At 37.5% G+C, this 17,004-nt stretch overlaps 2 protein-coding genes across 2 annotated transcripts; both read right to left on the bottom strand.

Annotated features, from left to right (window-relative positions):
• Positions 1-334: 334 nt before the first annotated feature.
• On the bottom strand, positions 335-2,526 carry LOC122280772 (expansin-like B1). The gene is made up of 4 exons (XM_043091791.1): positions 2,170-2,526; positions 1,827-1,933; positions 1,071-1,388; positions 335-805 (listed from the first exon to the last, which is right to left on the bottom strand). Exons 1-4 carry the CDS (start codon positions 2,318-2,320, stop codon positions 617-619), a joined length of 765 nt encoding a protein of 254 aa, XP_042947725.1. The 5' UTR covers positions 2,321-2,526; the 3' UTR covers positions 335-616.
• A 2,314-nt stretch (positions 2,527-4,840) lies between these two features.
• On the bottom strand, positions 4,841-7,075 carry LOC122282314. The gene is made up of 5 exons (XM_043094272.1): positions 6,865-7,075; positions 6,521-6,699; positions 5,882-6,382; positions 5,330-5,512; positions 4,841-5,227 (listed from the first exon to the last, which is right to left on the bottom strand). Exons 1-5 carry the CDS (start codon positions 7,073-7,075, stop codon positions 4,841-4,843), a joined length of 1,461 nt encoding a protein of 486 aa, XP_042950206.1.
• Positions 7,076-17,004: the final 9,929 nt, after the last annotated feature.

The raw sequence follows: 17,004 nt of genomic DNA on the forward strand, positions 1-17,004 counted from the left end.
ATCAATTATTTGAGGCTTTTCGTAATTATACACAAACTATTGGGTTCATTCGTATACGAACGAGTTGGTCCAATATATCTTTTGAGTTCTTTTCGAGTAGTTGGATGTCGGCCTCCCGGTAGGCATGCATGCAACCAAAATAGGGAAAAGTGTCTAAAAAAGGATATTTGTTTGTTATGCTTAATTTTTTGTTTTCATTAAAAAAGTTTTATTTATAAGTAGGTGTAAATTAGGACACACATGAATTCACAATATTGCTGATCTGATAATATTTAATTTATAAGCAAAATTTATAAGTTTAAATATTGCAAATAAAATGTAAAGGAAATAGTTATAAGGAAAATTATTTGTAACTTCATTCTTTATAATTTGAAATTTATTCATACTCATGATCTCTAATCACTAACCCCAAAGCACAACATTAACCTGGCCTATTATTTATATTACAACATGACCAAGAACACTTCTCCTGACAAAGCATACAATACAATACAATACCACCTTAGTAACTAGAGAGAAACTAATAATCAATTACATAGTAACCCATGCAATGATCATACATATATCTAATAAAACATCAAAATATTATTAAAATTGAAAGAGCTTTCTAATTGGTTTAGAGCTGAATGTTTGAGTCATAAGCATCCCCAGCATTCCACGAAGCAGGCAGATTATTTTGGGATTCCACCCATTTTCTGCCACCCACTTGAAACCTTACTTTTATTGGACCACTTGGTACTGAATTAGACATGTCCCACACTGCCCCAAAGGATTTACGCATGCCCCTCCACTGTTTGCAATCCTCCTGCAAGCACCATCAAATGAACAAAGAGGCCATTCGATCCATCAGTTTATAACATTGATCATCATTTCATTTGTTTAATACACATCTTTTAATAACAACTTGTTGTGCAAATTTAGAGCATGCAAGTTGCAATATAAAATCTTTAATAAAGAAGTAAAAGTCATTAAAAATTTTCCTTTTTTTTTTTTAGGCTTGCTCCAAACTGTCAAAGTCTTGGAGTTTCATAAATTCATATAGCATTATTTAAGGAATTATATGAATATACCTGACACAATTGGACGGCTGTAATGTCATTTATACCGGCTGCATATATGACTGCTATAGCTAGATAATTAGGATATCTGCTTTTCTCATGGACTTTGAACATAAGGTTGTGACCAGGGTAGCGACACGAGATCCTCTGGTATTCTATGTCAATCATGCCGCGACTAAACAACTCCTTGGCCCCTTCAGAACCACGGCGTGCCAATCTTGCATAGGCTTGGTAGCTGAGTATGAAGTCAGTTTTGTCACCTCCACCATGGTCAGTCACCACCACATCCACTCCACGCTCACTGCAATATTGGGATGATGTGCACTTAACCTGAAGAGTCATCATCAACAAAACCAGTAATCATACATGCTATATTATTATTATTATTATTATTATTATTGAGACCTAGTAAAGCAAATTGTATAGGTTAATTTTTCGTTAGCGCTATCTAATACAATCATTGTCCTTGAGCTTCATATGATAGGAAGAGTGTTTCGAGTTAAAGCAAGCTCAAACAGGTTGGGGTAGACCATGCAAGCTAGTGTGTTATTCTTTATTCACAACACATGTCTACTTAATTATCCATGCAATAGTACCATGCATTATATGATTTATAATTTTAGTGAGTACGTAAAATATTACATATTATGGAGCCCGTTATATTTATTAAAAAGTCAAAATATTAATATTTTCTTCAATAAATTGATGTGGCAAGCTTCTACATCAGCAATATATTTGTTGAGTCCAAAAACATATTTGTAATTTTACCCGATAGCATGCACCACAACCAGCTCCATTCCTATACAGCGTAGAGACTCCAGTCACGCTGCCATCATTGACAGTTTTTCCGAATTCTCCAAACCCACAAGCTCCACCTATTTGATCACCATTTCATGAGTTCAACTATACATAGATGATATATAAACCAAATAATTTTTACACATTGCTAATAATTGGTATTAATTAGTATTTGGTAGAGAAATAAAGTTGTTCAAAATAGTTGAGCAAATAATTCTTTCAGCATGCATGCACATAATAACTTGTAATGCATAGTTATGAATAACTCCAAATTGGTAGCCAAATAATATCTAAAAGTGTATCGCATACGTACTTGGACTCGCATGGCCATTATGACTACCGTAGTAGGTTGCTCTTGATGAGTAAGTAGAAATGTCGTGAGAGGTGCATAGAGCAGGCAAGAGCAGTACCATACAAATCAGACAGAGAATACCAACTTGGTTTTCAAGTACTGCAAGCCCCATACCTTAATGGCAAGGTTTCTTGATAAAGGGTAAGATAATGGAAGAAAGAGACCAAAACCAAAGCTCTAATTAAGAAGCCTGCAGACTGAGCTGTAGAAGAAAATGGATGAGGAGGCTAATTAGAACTGGGAAGCAATGAAATCATAGTCTAGCATTTATAGGATTTGAGGGGCGACAAGGTCATGTGTTGAAGTGAGAGAGGCACCTTTTTCTCCCACTTAGGGATGAAGGGAATTATATTTAGAATTATATATATATTATTAATGCCAATTGTATGTAGTGGGTGCTAATTACACAATATATATATATATAATTAATTTTACAAAAAAGTAATAATAATAAAATAATCTAATATATTATGGATTCAAAAATCCATAATCTAATATATGAGAGTTCTTGAATGGCAAAGACAATCTCTAAAATATATAATTTTGCATTTGTATATAGAGAAACTAATACTTTAGAGCAATCTCAATTATCAATGGATTATTATTCTAAAGTTAACCCAGATTTTAACTTTTGTGACGTAAAAATGTCTTAGTCTATTTCATTCACATCCAATCCGATTATCTATTTATGTTTTATATAATATTAAAATAATATTTTTAATTTATTTATTTTTATAATATTTTACCATTCTATCAATTATATATATTAATTAATAATCATATTCTAATTAAATACATGATTAATCATATTCTACCCAGAAAAGAAATGCAATGCACAACATAGATGATTTTTATTTTACATTTACTGTAGCAAAAATTGACTGTTCATACATTTTGCATAATCCACTACACAGGATATTTTGTCCTAGTAGCTCCCAACAGATATTTGTTTTGACCATTGCGATATTTTTTTTGACCATTGTAAAGAAGTCTTTTAAGTTTTAATTATCGTATACATGTGCATTTTGACGTCAATGAATTTTTTATTAATACTTAAATAATAGAACTTTAATAAAACATGTTGGTCTAGATTTTTTTTCGTGTACAAAACTTTCTTACTTAATAAAATAAAAAGAAAAGATAAAGAAAAATAAAAAGGGTAGTTTTTACTTCTTACTTCCTTTTTTCCATTGGGATGCTAAATTTCAAGTCACCCATTCGGAATCTAAATTATAATTTTTATTTTATTTCTTTTTCATATATTTATTTAATTAGTAAGTAAAAAATAAATAAATAAAAAAAAGACATCCAGAGCGATTATTGAAATTAATTATAAGATTTCAAATATTTTTTATTAAATAATATTATATACAGTCACTTTTACGTATTATCTGTATATTTTATTATTATGATTGATTAGATTAATTTTTTTAATATATAATTAATTACATCTGTTAAATATATAAAAAAATAAATAAAATAATTAAACATAAAATTTTTATTTCTTATTTAAATAACCAACTAGCTAGACTAGCCATCTCATATCTGTTAATGGCATAGACGTGCAACGTTTCTACCGAAAATATTTGGATTGGTTTAAAAAGTCAGAAGCGCCATCATCTTCGTCCTCATGGACACATCGCACTAATAAGCGCGTGACTTATCTTTTTGGTGTCAAGATTTGGATTGATATGAATGGAGTTTGCGGTTTTAATACTCTTACCCGAAACTAAAGGTTGGTTTGAAAATACATCATATTCTAAAATTCTTATATCATTTTATCTTATTTTTTATTTAAATATAATTTAAATATAATTTTTTTTAAATTAATCATTATAATTTTTTCAAACTTTTATACAAAAAATAAAAAATAATTTAATTTTTTTAAATCTTCATACAAAAATAATATTATAATTCTAACAATATTTTAATTTTTAATATTTTTTATTTAAGATTTTCTCTCTCATTTCTTAAATTTTAAAAAATACTCAATTCAAACTATTTCATTATTATTTACAAATTATTTTACTATTATTTATAAAATTTTTATCTCATTTTATTTTCTAAATGAGCCATAATCAACGTTTGAGTAGTGAATTGAATTTAGATAATCCGCAAATAATACTAATAAAGTCATAAAAAATATTAATAAAATATTTAATAATAGTAAATAATAATAATAAAGTAAACAAATAATAATAAACTAACCTCCACTACCCAAACTTAAGTTGAACTTTTTGGGGGCTGTCGGTAATTGGGATTTGAACTTCTACATGTCCAACTCCAGCCAAAATAAAAAAGAGGTCCTTTTTTATGCCTTTGCGTCGGCATACCGCACGTAGAGGATAAATACCAATTGTATACAATGTATTGGAAAGATACACAAATCCAGATTTATGCTCACAATTGGGGTAGGTGAGTCTCGATCTTAACCATCCATTTGGTAGTTCTTCAAACACTAATCTGGAAATACCACAGAGAAAGAAGAATCCTCTTCCCGTCTAAAATTTTGTCAATTTCAATTTCATTTACACTTTTTTTTTTTTTTTGAAAAGAAGAATTTGTATTCATATTCATCTTAAAGCATTGAAGCTTGAATACAAGAAGGGATTCCTCCCATTACAATGCTCTCCTAAGAGAGTTTGAGTGCATCCTTAGCTAGTATATGAGCTATTGTATTAATGTTCCTTGGTATAAACTGTACAGACCACTCCCCCATCGAGCTGAGCTTATGCTTGATGTCTTGGATGATCATCCCACCCGAGTTCCACTTGACTACATCACAGTTTATATCATCTACCACTACTTTAGCATCCCCCTCTAGGATGACTCTATCTAGAAGTAATTGTTGGCACAAAGAAACTGCTTTTAGAGCCCCTAAAGTCTTTGCTACAACCGAGTTTGGAAAAGACTCCCTTTGATGTTTGAGAGTAGCTACCACCACTCCATTCCAATCTCTAATAATCACCCCAATACCAATTCTGCTCTTGATCCTATCCACTGAGGCATCCCAGTCAGCCTTATAATATTGATCAGGAGGAGCAGACCAATAGGATTGAGTTAAGGTAGTAGCCAACCTTTTACCCCCTGATGTCTAGTTTGCTTCCTGAAAGTCCTTAACTTTTTGATTTGTAGTCTTCACTAGCTCATTCGGGTCCATAAACCTATTTTCAAACACAAAGTTGTTCCTCCTCCTCCAGATCATATAAACTGTTTCAGCAAATACAACAGTACTGTGATCATCCAGAACATCAAAAATATCTTTACACAACTCTTTGAAAGGCAATTCCCTCACTTTCAACTTCTGAAAACAGATGAGGTTATGACCCCATACATCTTAGGCAGCACGGCAGGACCAAAGGGCATGAGTAATAGATTCTAATTCTGTCTCACAGATAGGACACAAGGGGGACTCTATGATTTTCCTCTGCACAAGCTTCTGGTTAGTAGGCAAAGAGTCATGGCATGCCCTCCATAAGAGCATTCGAGTAGCACTCGGTACCATTAACTTTCATAGCTTTGACCAAAGTTCACACTTCTGCCTAGCTTGAGAGGTTTACCCTTTCTGTTCAGCTGACATCTCCCCTGCCAAATAGTAAGCACTCCTAACCGTGAACCTTCCATGTTTTGCACACCTCCATATCAACTTATCTTGGATATTACTCACACTTACTGGTATTCTACACACTACTTCCACTTCCTCATGCCTGAATACCTCTCTTAGAGTATCCATTTTCCATGCCCCCGAGCTTGAATCAATTAGTGCAGACACCTTACTGGCAGCAAATTCTGCTTTAAGGAGAGATTGCACCTTGAAAGAAGATGGTCTAGGAAGCCATTTGTCTGTCCATATGTTAACAGAATCCCCATTACCGATCCTCCAAAATAGTTCCTCTTGTAGGATTGGTCTTGCTTCCAAAAAGCTTCTCCACAGGAAGGAAACATTGCTTCCAACTTTGGCCTTTAAAAAATCAGATTTGAAGAAATACTTTGCTTTAAGAACTCTTGCTGCTAGGGAAGACGGATTTTGAATGATCCTCCACCCTTGCTTTGCAAGAAGGGCCAAATTAAAGTCTTCAAAGTCCCTGTAGCCTAATCCTCCCTCCCTTTTAGATTTACCCATTTGTTTCCAAGGAATCCATTGAGTTTTTGTCTTCTCTTCCCTACTGCCCCACTAGAATTTTTTTATAGACTTGTTGATAGCATTAAGCACAGCCTTGGGGAGTTTAAAGATACTCATGCAGTAAGTTGGGATTGCTTGAACTATGGACTTCAACAACACCTCATTTCCTGCTTGAGATAGGAATTTTACCTTCCAATTGCTCATCCTATTTCTTATGGACTCCAAGATTGGTCTGAAGGCTGCCACTTTCTGTCTTCCAACATATGAGGGGAGGCCAAGGTATTTCTCGTAGGATCTAGCTTCACTCAGCCTAACACCTGACAAGATAGCATCCTTGGCTTCAATTCTTGTGTTCCTGCTGAAATATACTGCAGTTTTCTCCAGGTTTAACCTTTGACCAGATGCACTCTCTTATTGACTCAGTAAGTTGTAAAGCCTGCTCCATTCCAATGCATTAGCCTTGCAGAAGAGCAGACTGTCATCTGCAAAAAAGAGATGATTAACCAATAGGGAGCCTCAGGCAAAGGGAAAACCAGAAATATAACCCTTCTCCTCAGCTTTGTTCAGTATCCTGCCAAGTATTTCTGAGCAAAGGATAAAAAGATAAGGGGAGAGAGGATCCCCTTGTCTTAATCCTCTAGAAGGGTGAAAAGGTTGCTGAGGAGTTCTGTTTATCATCAATGAATAACTCACTGTTTCCACACAAGCCTTGATTAAGTCCACCCATTTCTCTTCAAATCCCATTCTCCTTAAAACCGCAGCCAAAAAGTCTCACTCAATGTGATCATAAGCCTTGTTCATGTCTAATTTGACTGCCATATACCCTTCTTTCTTACCCCTCATTCTGTGTTGCATGGAGTGCATAGCCTCATATGCAACAATAATGTTGTCTGAAATTAGTCTACCAAGTACAAAGGCACTTTGGGAAGGTGATATTAACAAGGGAAGTATCTTTTTCAACCTATTAGCCAACACTTTAGAAACAACTTTATAAAGAACATTACACGGGCTTATAGGTCTATATTCAGAGACTAGTACTGGCTTTTTCTTTTTTGGTATTAGAACTATGAATGTTTCATTAATCCTGCCCAAATCTCTACCTCCAGATAGCACCTCCTTAACAGCCAAAAAGACTCCATCTCCTACACACTGCCAGTTGTTTTGATAAAACCTTGCAGAAAAACCATCAGGGCCTGGGGCACTCATAGGGTTCATCTAAAAAACTGCTTGCTTCACCTCTGCAAGGCTGCATTCCTTCACTAGGTGCCTATTCATTTCATCTGTTACTCCTGGTTCTATGTCCCTCAGAACATCCTCAATATTTCAGGGGTTTGAAGACTCAAAAAGATTTTGGTAATAGTCTTGGAACAGTAAGCTAAGTTCCTCTTGACTTCTAGCTTTCTTTCCACTTTCATTTTCAATTACTTTTATCTCATTCCATTGCCTTCTTTGAGTGGCACATTTGTGGAAATATTTGGAATTTTTATCCCCTTCTTTTAACCAAAGTTGCTTAGACCTTTGCCTCCATTTAATCTCCTCTTCCTCCAGCATTACATCTACCTCACTCTGCAGCCCTTTAATCTCATTATTTCGATCCCTTTTGTTTAGTAATTGAAGCTCTTTTAGCAAGGTCCTCTTCTGCGGTAATGTCCTGTTCTTCACCCTTTCCTTTAACTTGGCCCAATCTTGTAGTCTAGTTTTGAATGTTAACAGGCTGTCCTGAATCCTGAGAATAGGATTCTCATTTCCCATGTTTGATTCCCAAGCTCTTTTTATAACTTCCTTGCAATCTTCCAATCTGGACCAGCTGGCCTCATAGCGAAAAATCTTGCTAGTTTTGCTACTAGGGACCTCAGTACTGTCACATGAAATCAATAGAGGAAAGTGGTCAGAATGAAGAGCTGAAAGGACCTGCACTCTAGTCTGGTAGAAGGACATGTTCCATTGGTGATTGCCAAAAGCTCGATCCAACCTTTCTTTGATGAAATCAGACCCTTCTCTCTTAAGACTCCAAGTGAATTTTGATCCTTCATAGCCTAGGTCACTAAGCTCACATTCATCAAGTGCTTCCCTGAAATTTTCCATTTGATAAAAGGATCTATTAGCTCCCCCATACTGTTCTTCATTAGTGAGCAGCTCATTAAAATCACCACAGCATAACCAAGCCATGTTTCCTATCGGTTTTAAGCATCTAAGCAACCACCAACTCTCCTTTCTTTTTTCCACCATAGGATTACCATAGAAACCCGTTACCATCATCTTTTGACTCCCATCATCCTTGCCAACAATCAAAGAAATGTGACTCTGTGAGTAAGAGGATAACTCGACTTGTGCCTCATCTCTCCAAAGCATAGCTAGACCTCCACTTCTCCCTACACTATCCACCACAAAACTACATTCAAAACCCAAACCATTTCTTATACCCTTCAATCTTTCTCTCCTACATTTTGTTTCTGACAGAAAAATAAAACTTGGGCCCTGCTCCTTCACCATGAGGCGAAGTTCTCGAACTGTCCGAGGGTTCCCAAGCCCTCGGCAGTTCCAGCTCAAAAGTATCATGGTAGCTGGCAGGGCTGCTCAACAGCCACTGCCATGGAGAGTTCATCACCTTCCTCATCTACGAGAGTTAACTTGCTTCTTTTTTCCACACCACCTTCAGATGTTTCCTGAGCTTTCCTTTTACTTGAATGGACGTGCTTAGACACTACAATTGCTCCCTCTAATCCTTGATTAGTTACTGATAATATGGCCTCACGTGCTCTTCTTTTCCAGCTATTCCCTCTGCTTGGTACCTTCTTTTCCTTTTTAGGTTCCTCCACTACCACTGGGCCCAGCTGGTCATGGGATTCCTCTAACAGAATTGTTGGCAAGTGTCCCCCCTCCTGCATCACTGATTCCACTACCTCGATAGCTTTCCTCCTAGCACTGACAGTTGTAGCCTCCTCATTCGTGTGAAATGATTGGCTGCCTGCCTGCTGTCTAACTACCTTTGGTACCTTTCCATAATTATCATCTTCTTTAATGGACTCATCTGAGGACACCCTCCGACCACTCTCCGATGATCCACCGTCATCTGTCATCTTCCTCACCTTGCCTGCCGACTGGATTTGCTTTTTATTACTAGCCCTTAGCCACGCTCCATACAGTTGCCCGAGACTAGCCCCCACATGCAGTCCCTTCTCTATTTTTTCGCATATACCATGCCCATGCTTAATGGACCCACAGTGATAACAAAAATTGACCATTCTTTCATATCTAAACGGAATCCAGAACTTCTCACCATCCTGAGAAATAAACCTGCCTCTAGCAAGTGGTTTGGTTATGTCTAACATTACCTTCACATGTAGAAACTTACCCCAGCAGGTTTCACTACCATCCGTATCCACCATAAGTACCTTCCCCAGGGAGCTTCCCAGCTTCTGCCCCATACTCTCAGTCATTCCAGCGAATGGCATATCATGACACTGTATCCAAAAGGGTTCAAAACAGAAATGCATTTCCTTAATAGACTTGGCACCTTCACAGTCCTGAATACACAACAGGCTCTTATCAAAGGACCATGGCCGACCATTCAACACTCTTATCTTATCGGACCTCGATTTAAACTCCACCAAGAACTTATTTCTTCCAACCTCTTTAAAAGCAGTTTTCCCCTCTGCATTCCATATTTTTGAGGCAGCGTACTCATGAGGCTCCTCTGTTAGTCTCCTTATCATAAATCAGACAAATCATTATGCAGAGCTTGCTTTTTGAGGCTGATAACAATATCTCTTCAGTGCTAACCTCAATCTCTTGTTTTTCCTCATCTGTTAATTTCAATCCCTCGTAGAGGGATGACAAAACACCATCCTCCATCTGCACAGACCTGAGTCCGAGAGAAAGTCTCAAAGATTTCCACAAGGAACCTTGAGAGAAAACCTTACTCTCACCAGGTGAAAGAAGGACCGGTGGACCAGCAATTTCAATTACACTTACTCGTATAATATATTTCATTTCGGGTGACTTCATATTGTAGAACCTTTTAAAGATAAATACTCTAACTACAAATAGATTAAACAAAATGAATTACACAAATTGATATGACTTGATATGTTTTATCAGATTGTAAAATTACTTTTATTATAAAATAAATTTAACAAATTAGATAAAGTCAAGTCAATTTATGGAATTGTTTTGTTCAATTCCTTTATACATGAAGCAATAGTACTCCTTAAATAGTGTGATATCAACAAATGTAACTAATGACACAGAAAATGTGCTATGTAGCAAAGGAAGCACAACGAAATATGTGTGTGTTTCAATAGAATATCAAAAATGATAAATCACATATTAGTTAAGTAGATCAATTTTGCTGCTAAGTAGTAGGTCTAATTTTCTAGTAATAACAGCCCTCTACTTAGAAGCTACCACCGCAACAATTACATTAAACTCACGCTACACTCGTGTGCATGGGATAGCAATTATTTTGCTTGAGAAGGATTGATTTATCTTGGACGAACGTGTGCTTCCAGGCAACTTCCAAAACTAATGCCAACCAGACCTCCATCGCAGCATCCACTGCCATTGTGACACCCCCAGATTTCATTTGGGATCAGACGGACATCCGAAATGGTGGGACATGCAACACAAGGTTACTTGCCCTCGTTCATGACATATAGGATGCAATATTCCTAACATGTATGTAGCATTATGCAATATTCGCAGCAGATAATTTTTTTTTTAGCAATACTATACACCAAACTTATAATATCTCAAACAGTTAAATCGTAATCCAAGCATACTTAACAAAAATAAACATCCAAGATTTCAGCACGAGTCTCAGAAGACTGTAATCTCAAAAACATGAAAGGCCAGACTTCATGTTTATATTACTAAAATACACTATTGAGGAAGTTCATCGAGTAACTTGTGTAACTCAACTAACGAGACCAGAATACTCTCCAAAAACTAACTATGGAAGCTATAAGCTCTGCGTCATGTCTACGGCGTCTAGTCAACCTCTTTCAGTCTACCAATGTTCGCTCCCGGCTCTAATCTTGACACGTTGCCTACTATTTGAGGGGAATGGTAGTTGGGATTACCACGGTGAGATTTGATTTAACGCAGATTAAGTTAACAGGAAACTCTCATAAAGGTTAATGATGCATGCATGACAGTAAAAGAATGAATGAATAATTAAAGTCGTAAGTAAGCATAGCATAACTTGACATATAGCACAACATAACTGATATAACCTGAGTTGAAACGTGAACTAAACTTGACTTTTTTTTTTTTTTTGAGAAGAGTGGAATGTCACATATTCAAGAGTGATTCCTCCCATATTTATTAAAAACCCTCACTTTTGGCGGAGGAATACCGTGGAAACAAAAAACAAATACCAAGGAAAAACCAAAAGAACCATAATCAAAATACTAAACAAAACCAGCCCTATTAGACAAGAAAAAACCTAAGAAGAAAGAAAAAAAACCAAACATAACATCTTAAAGATGAGAGGCCTAAACTGTCCAAACGGATCAAACCTCGCAAAAACCGAGGCATACTACAATTATTATAGAACAACAACTCTGCTCCTGAAGCCCCAGAGTTGGCTAACCAATCTGCCACTCTATTACCTTCACGTAAAACATGTTGAAATTGGCATTGTATAGTTTGGGTCAGCCCAATAATTTCCTCCCAAAAATCCTCTAAATACCATACACCACATCTTCCTCTCAGCCATCAAGAAATAACCACCTTTGAATCCATTTCAATTATCACCTTAGTGATATTTAAAGCTTTGCAAATTCTCAAACCTTGAAGTAGCGCCATAAGTTCCGCTTTATTATTAGAACCAAAACCAACATGTGAGGCATAAGACTGGACATGTCGTCCTAATTCATTAAGAATTATCCCCCCAATACCACAAGAACCTAGATTGCCAAGACTGCTACCATCCGTATTTAATTTATGCCACCCTGACAGTGGCTTAGCCCACCTTACTGCTCTGCAAGAAGGGACTTTAGGGACAACCAGTTTTATCCTCAAGGCCTCAAGAATCATACCATATCAATGAGACAACCGTTTAGGCTATTTAGCCATATGACAAAGGGAACTAAGCCATACACAAATAGAATGGACAATAGTGTTGTGGGACTCCAAAATACCTTCCATTTGAGCTAGACATCTTATCTTCCATAAACGCCAAGTAACAATGATGGGTAGAATACCCACAATAAATCCCACTTGTGTAGATGCATTAGCCCGCCTGAACCAAGTCCTCGCATTCTGTTTCCAACCTCTTCCAATAGGAATACCAAATATAGTGACCATATTTTTTTAGGGAAATTGCCCTCAAATATCACATGATTCATATCTTCAATATGACATACGATACAACAATCACATTTGAAAGCAATAGGAATACCAATACATTGCAATCTATCATCCACGTGTCTTGACATGACATGAACTTGAACTTCATAACATGGGTTAGCAACATAACATAAACGTGAACTTGAAATATAGCATGGACTTAAATCATAGCATAAATGTGAATATATATAACATAAACATGAACTTGAATTTAACATAAACCTGAGCATAACATGACATAAATATGAACTTGAGACATAATGTAAACATGAACATAACATAACATGAATGTGAACTTGAACATAACATGTACATGAATATAATATAACATGAACGTGAACTTGAGACATAACGTGAACATGGACATAACATACAATGAACTTAAGCTTGAACATAACATAAACGTGAACATAACATGATTATGTAATGATTAAATAAAAAAGTTAAAAATTGAAAATTGAAAAGTATTTGTATTTGAATGATGTTTGAGAATGAAATAAGATAAGATGAGAGGATATGAGATGTTATGGGATGAGATGAAACCATCTCCATATTCCAAACAAGCCCGTAGTCAATCTTAACCAATGAAGATCTTGCTGAAACGTTAAGGCAATGTCAATATTTTACATGGATTATGTAATTGATATACAAAGCAAAACAACAATAAAACTTGAAAATTTTGTAGGATATTTATTTTCCTCCTCCTTGAGACTACTTTGTGTGAATATGATAGTGAAATTCACATGGGGAAGAGTTTAGTAAATGATCTAGGCATATAAAGTAAAATTCTCAACTAATATAATGGTAAATCTATGGTGAAAAACACGTGTCAAAGACTTTGAAACCACCACAGTCATTTTAAAAGCACTTTATACATATGTTTACCAAATAATAAATAATTTTACGTGTATTTTCACTGAAGGCGCTTTTTAATTTATTTAACATAATAGTTATTTTATTTTCAGTTATTGTATTTTAAATTGATTTTAATATATTTGATGTTGTGTTTAATTTATTTAGTCGTTTTACGGTTTTTAAAATCGTTTTCGGCGGATCAGTTTTGGTTTCCGGAGTGAGAACTGGACCTCATTTCTTTTCCCTCATCTTTTCTTTTTCTTTTCTCTTTTTCCTTTTTCTTTTCCCTTTTTCCTTCTTTTTCTTTCTTTTTCTTTCTTTTCTTCTTCTTTCTTCTCCTTTCTCTCCCGCGTACGCCGAACAGCCTCTTTTTCTCCTTCCCGTTGCGCCCCTTTGACCGCCCAGTTCTCCGCCGTCCGGCCACAGTTTAGTGCACCACCACAACCATTCTCTTCCCCTTCCACCAGAGATCATCCCCACCAATTTTCAGAGCCATTGAACCAGCCATTAGCCACCGCGAGCTGCCGGAAGTCACTGCACCTGCTCTATTTTTGCCCCTGTCGCCGGTTACTTTCGCAGCCCAGAACCGCCGCTCGCTGGTGGTGTGGCCTACACTACCCATCCAAGTTTCTTCCCCTCTCATAGGTGAACATCCCCACCAAGTTTCACCTCCATCCGAGCCACCGTTAGCCACCACGAGCTCCACCAAGCCAAACGGTTTTTCATCGATTTCGGCACCGTCGCACCACCTTCGGCTACCATCTCTTCACAGCTTCTTCCCCCACCTCTTGCCGACCTAACCCACCCATTTCTGGCCTCGATCCGTTGCCGGAGCAGCTCCCACGAGCTCAACTCCGTTCAGCCCCTTTTTGGCCTTCGACCGCCGTTTCCACCACCACCCACGGCCAAAACTCGTTTCCTTTAGCCTCATAAATATCTCAAGACCATTCACTATCAATTTCATGCCTTTTTTTGTCCCCGTTTGAATGTGGGTAATTTATTACCCACTGCCACAGTGTAAATTACACTGTTACGTTGTTTTTCCTCTGCCGTTTGCAACACCGCGAGCTTTCAAAAAATACCATATAGCGCTGTAAGTATTTTCCAAATCCTACTTTTAGATTTATATATATTTTACTCTTTCAATAATTAATTGTTGTTGGTTGGCTGATTCCGGACTGAGTCCGAGGAGTTCGGGGGTCGGATGGATTGAGGACGGAGTGCTTGGTTTTGCTTGTTTGTGTTTGCTTGATTATTTGAGCCAGGAATCGTGAGTTGCATATTGTGTTTATGTGCATATTGATTTAATCGAGAAAATCCCATTTTATTGGCGTATATGGTTTTGGGTGCGTGTGTCTCACGAGCCCAAGCCGGGATGGGTTATTATCTCGGTGGAGCTCCTCTGGTCACTCGGGAGTGGATAAAACTGAGTGACATCCCCTGGGTTGTCGCAGGGCGACGACCTGATCGCACGATACGATAACGCTGTCGTGTCGACTCCGTGGTCCTTAGAGTGGCGGGGACTAGAGGATGGCCTGGCCAGGTATGCGCAGGGCGCGAGTCTGGGCATCGCTCGTTTAGGTGTCACATGCGTAGTCGTTACCTACGGTGTGGCACAGAGCCAGGGTGTGCGGGTGATCCCTAGGGGAGATCATGGTGCATGCATAATCGGATTGTTTTTATGGTTTTCGGATGTGGGCCATTTTCTAGGAAAATGGCGATGTTGGGTTTTTGAGGCTTTTGATCCATTTTCTGGGAAAATGGTGGTTTGGGCCATTATCTGGGATATTGGCGAGGCTTGGTTTTAAGGATATGTTTTTGTGGGCCAAATGGGTTTTTGGCGTGCGTGGAAAAATATGATTTTATGGGTTTTGTGCATTGGCATCCTTTCATGCATATTGTTTGAGTTTTATATGTTTTTATCTAGTGGTGTTTGGAGTTTACTTACCTGCGGCACCATTTTTGGTACCGTAGATTTTGGTGCAGAGATCGAGGATGAGGAGGAGGAGGCTGAGCTCGAGGATGCAGCTCCGCTGGGGTGCCGTAGTTAAAGTTTAAGCTTTGTTGTTTGGTTTAAAAATAATATTTGTATCTTATAATATTTTATTATGTAAGTTTTGAACAGCTTTGTATTAAACAAGAAAAATTATGGTACTTAGTTATTGACTTGGTTTTCGCTGCGTATTTCTCGTGCACATTCGTCGCTTATACACACACTTGGCACATGTCGATAGGATGATGACCCGTGATGTCATCGGGTCATCATCCGGACGTCTCGATTTTTCGGTGTTCGTGCGTGGGGATTTGGGGGCGTCACAGGTGGTATCAGAGCGGTTTCGCTCTGGGTAAAATCACATGTCCCGTAGGTAGTACCAGAATATTTTTAAAGTTGTGTTTTAAAATTTATTTTAAGTAAAGTTGCTTTTGAATATGTTTTAATTGTTTTATTTGTTTGAGCTTGTTTGCGTGTATGTATTTATTTAGTTGTGTTATTGCATGCTGGTTTCTTTTTTTTTTTTTTTTTGTTTTCTTGTTATGTGGTTTGGTTTGGGTTTTTTGGTTTTATGTTGTTGGTTTTATTTGTTTTTCTTAAAGGGGGTCAAAGGTTGTGTTGTGGCAGGAAGGCGGTCTAATCAAGGATACTATTATTAGGCAAGAACATTTAGTGTAGTAGGCTTGAATTTTTAGCGATGTGGTTTGCTTGTATGATGTTGAGGTCTAAAGGGAATGTCATGGTTTAGGCAATCTTTGTAAGGCGGGAACTCACGTAGCAATGAGGAGAGGGATTAGCTTTAAGTCGCTTAAGATGATTGAGGTCAAGGTTTTGTAGAATTTATGTAACGAGGCTATAGGATAGGAGAGTGTAGGTTCAGCGAACTTTAAGGATGTGTTTAAGGGAATTTTGTTTAAGGATTGGGGTCTATTGCCACTGTGACCTAGTAGTGCTTTAAGAAAGAATTTAATGATCGCTTCTTTCCCGCTTCAGTGAGGCGGCAAAAAGTAAGAGAGTTCTCAAGCTTAGTCCAAGGGAGCATGACCGTGGAACAATACGCCCGAAAGTTTATAGAACTTGGGCGATTTGCTCCCCACCTCATCGCCTCGGAGGAGATGTAGGCAGAGCGTTTCCAGGAGGGTCTACGTTCTGATATACGCCGAATGGTGGTTAGCCACCGGATATCCACTTTTCAGGATTTAGTAGATGTGGTCACTCTTGTAGAGCGAGAGAATAATCTGAATATGGGCTCCCCTTCAGGACAAAAGAGGCGGAGTTTTACTGGTGAAGGAAGTAGTTTGGGTTCGCCTAAGAAGTTTGTTCAGCGGGCTGGGACTCGACCACAAGTAGCCTCGGGAGTGCATATGGGAGGATGAGTGCCAGTTTGTGGAAGATGTAATAGAGCTCACAGAGGCGAGTGTCATCCGGGTAGTAACCAATGTTTTGAGTGCGGTCAGACAGGGCATTTTGCTCG

This window comes from Carya illinoinensis, chromosome 11 (assembly GCF_018687715.1).
Source record: "Carya illinoinensis cultivar Pawnee chromosome 11, C.illinoinensisPawnee_v1, whole genome shotgun sequence".
In the NCBI taxonomy this organism is placed as follows: Eukaryota; Viridiplantae; Streptophyta; class Magnoliopsida; order Fagales; family Juglandaceae; genus Carya; species Carya illinoinensis.

Coding starts and splice junctions, on each gene's coding strand:
- LOC122282314 (XM_043094272.1), bottom strand. CDS start 7,075: ATGGGATTTGAAGAGAAATGGGTGGACTTAATCAAGGCTTGTGTGGAA. Junction 6,383..6,520: donor ATAGGATGAGCAATTGGAAG/GTAAAATTCCTA, acceptor AAAAAATTCTAG/TGGGGCAGTAGGGAAGAGAA. Junction 5,228..5,329: donor TGAAGACTACAAATCAAAAA/GTTAAGGACTTT, acceptor CAATATTATAAG/GCTGACTGGGATGCCTCAGT.
- LOC122280772 (XM_043091791.1), bottom strand. CDS start 2,320: ATGGGGCTTGCAGTACTTGAAAACCAAGTTGGTATTCTCTGTCTGATT. Junction 1,934..2,169: donor TAATGGCCATGCGAGTCCAA/GTACGTATGCGA, acceptor GTGATCAAATAG/GTGGAGCTTGTGGGTTTGGA. Junction 1,389..1,826: donor GTTGTGGTGCATGCTATCGG/GTAAAATTACAA, acceptor ATGACTCTTCAG/GTTAAGTGCACATCATCCCA.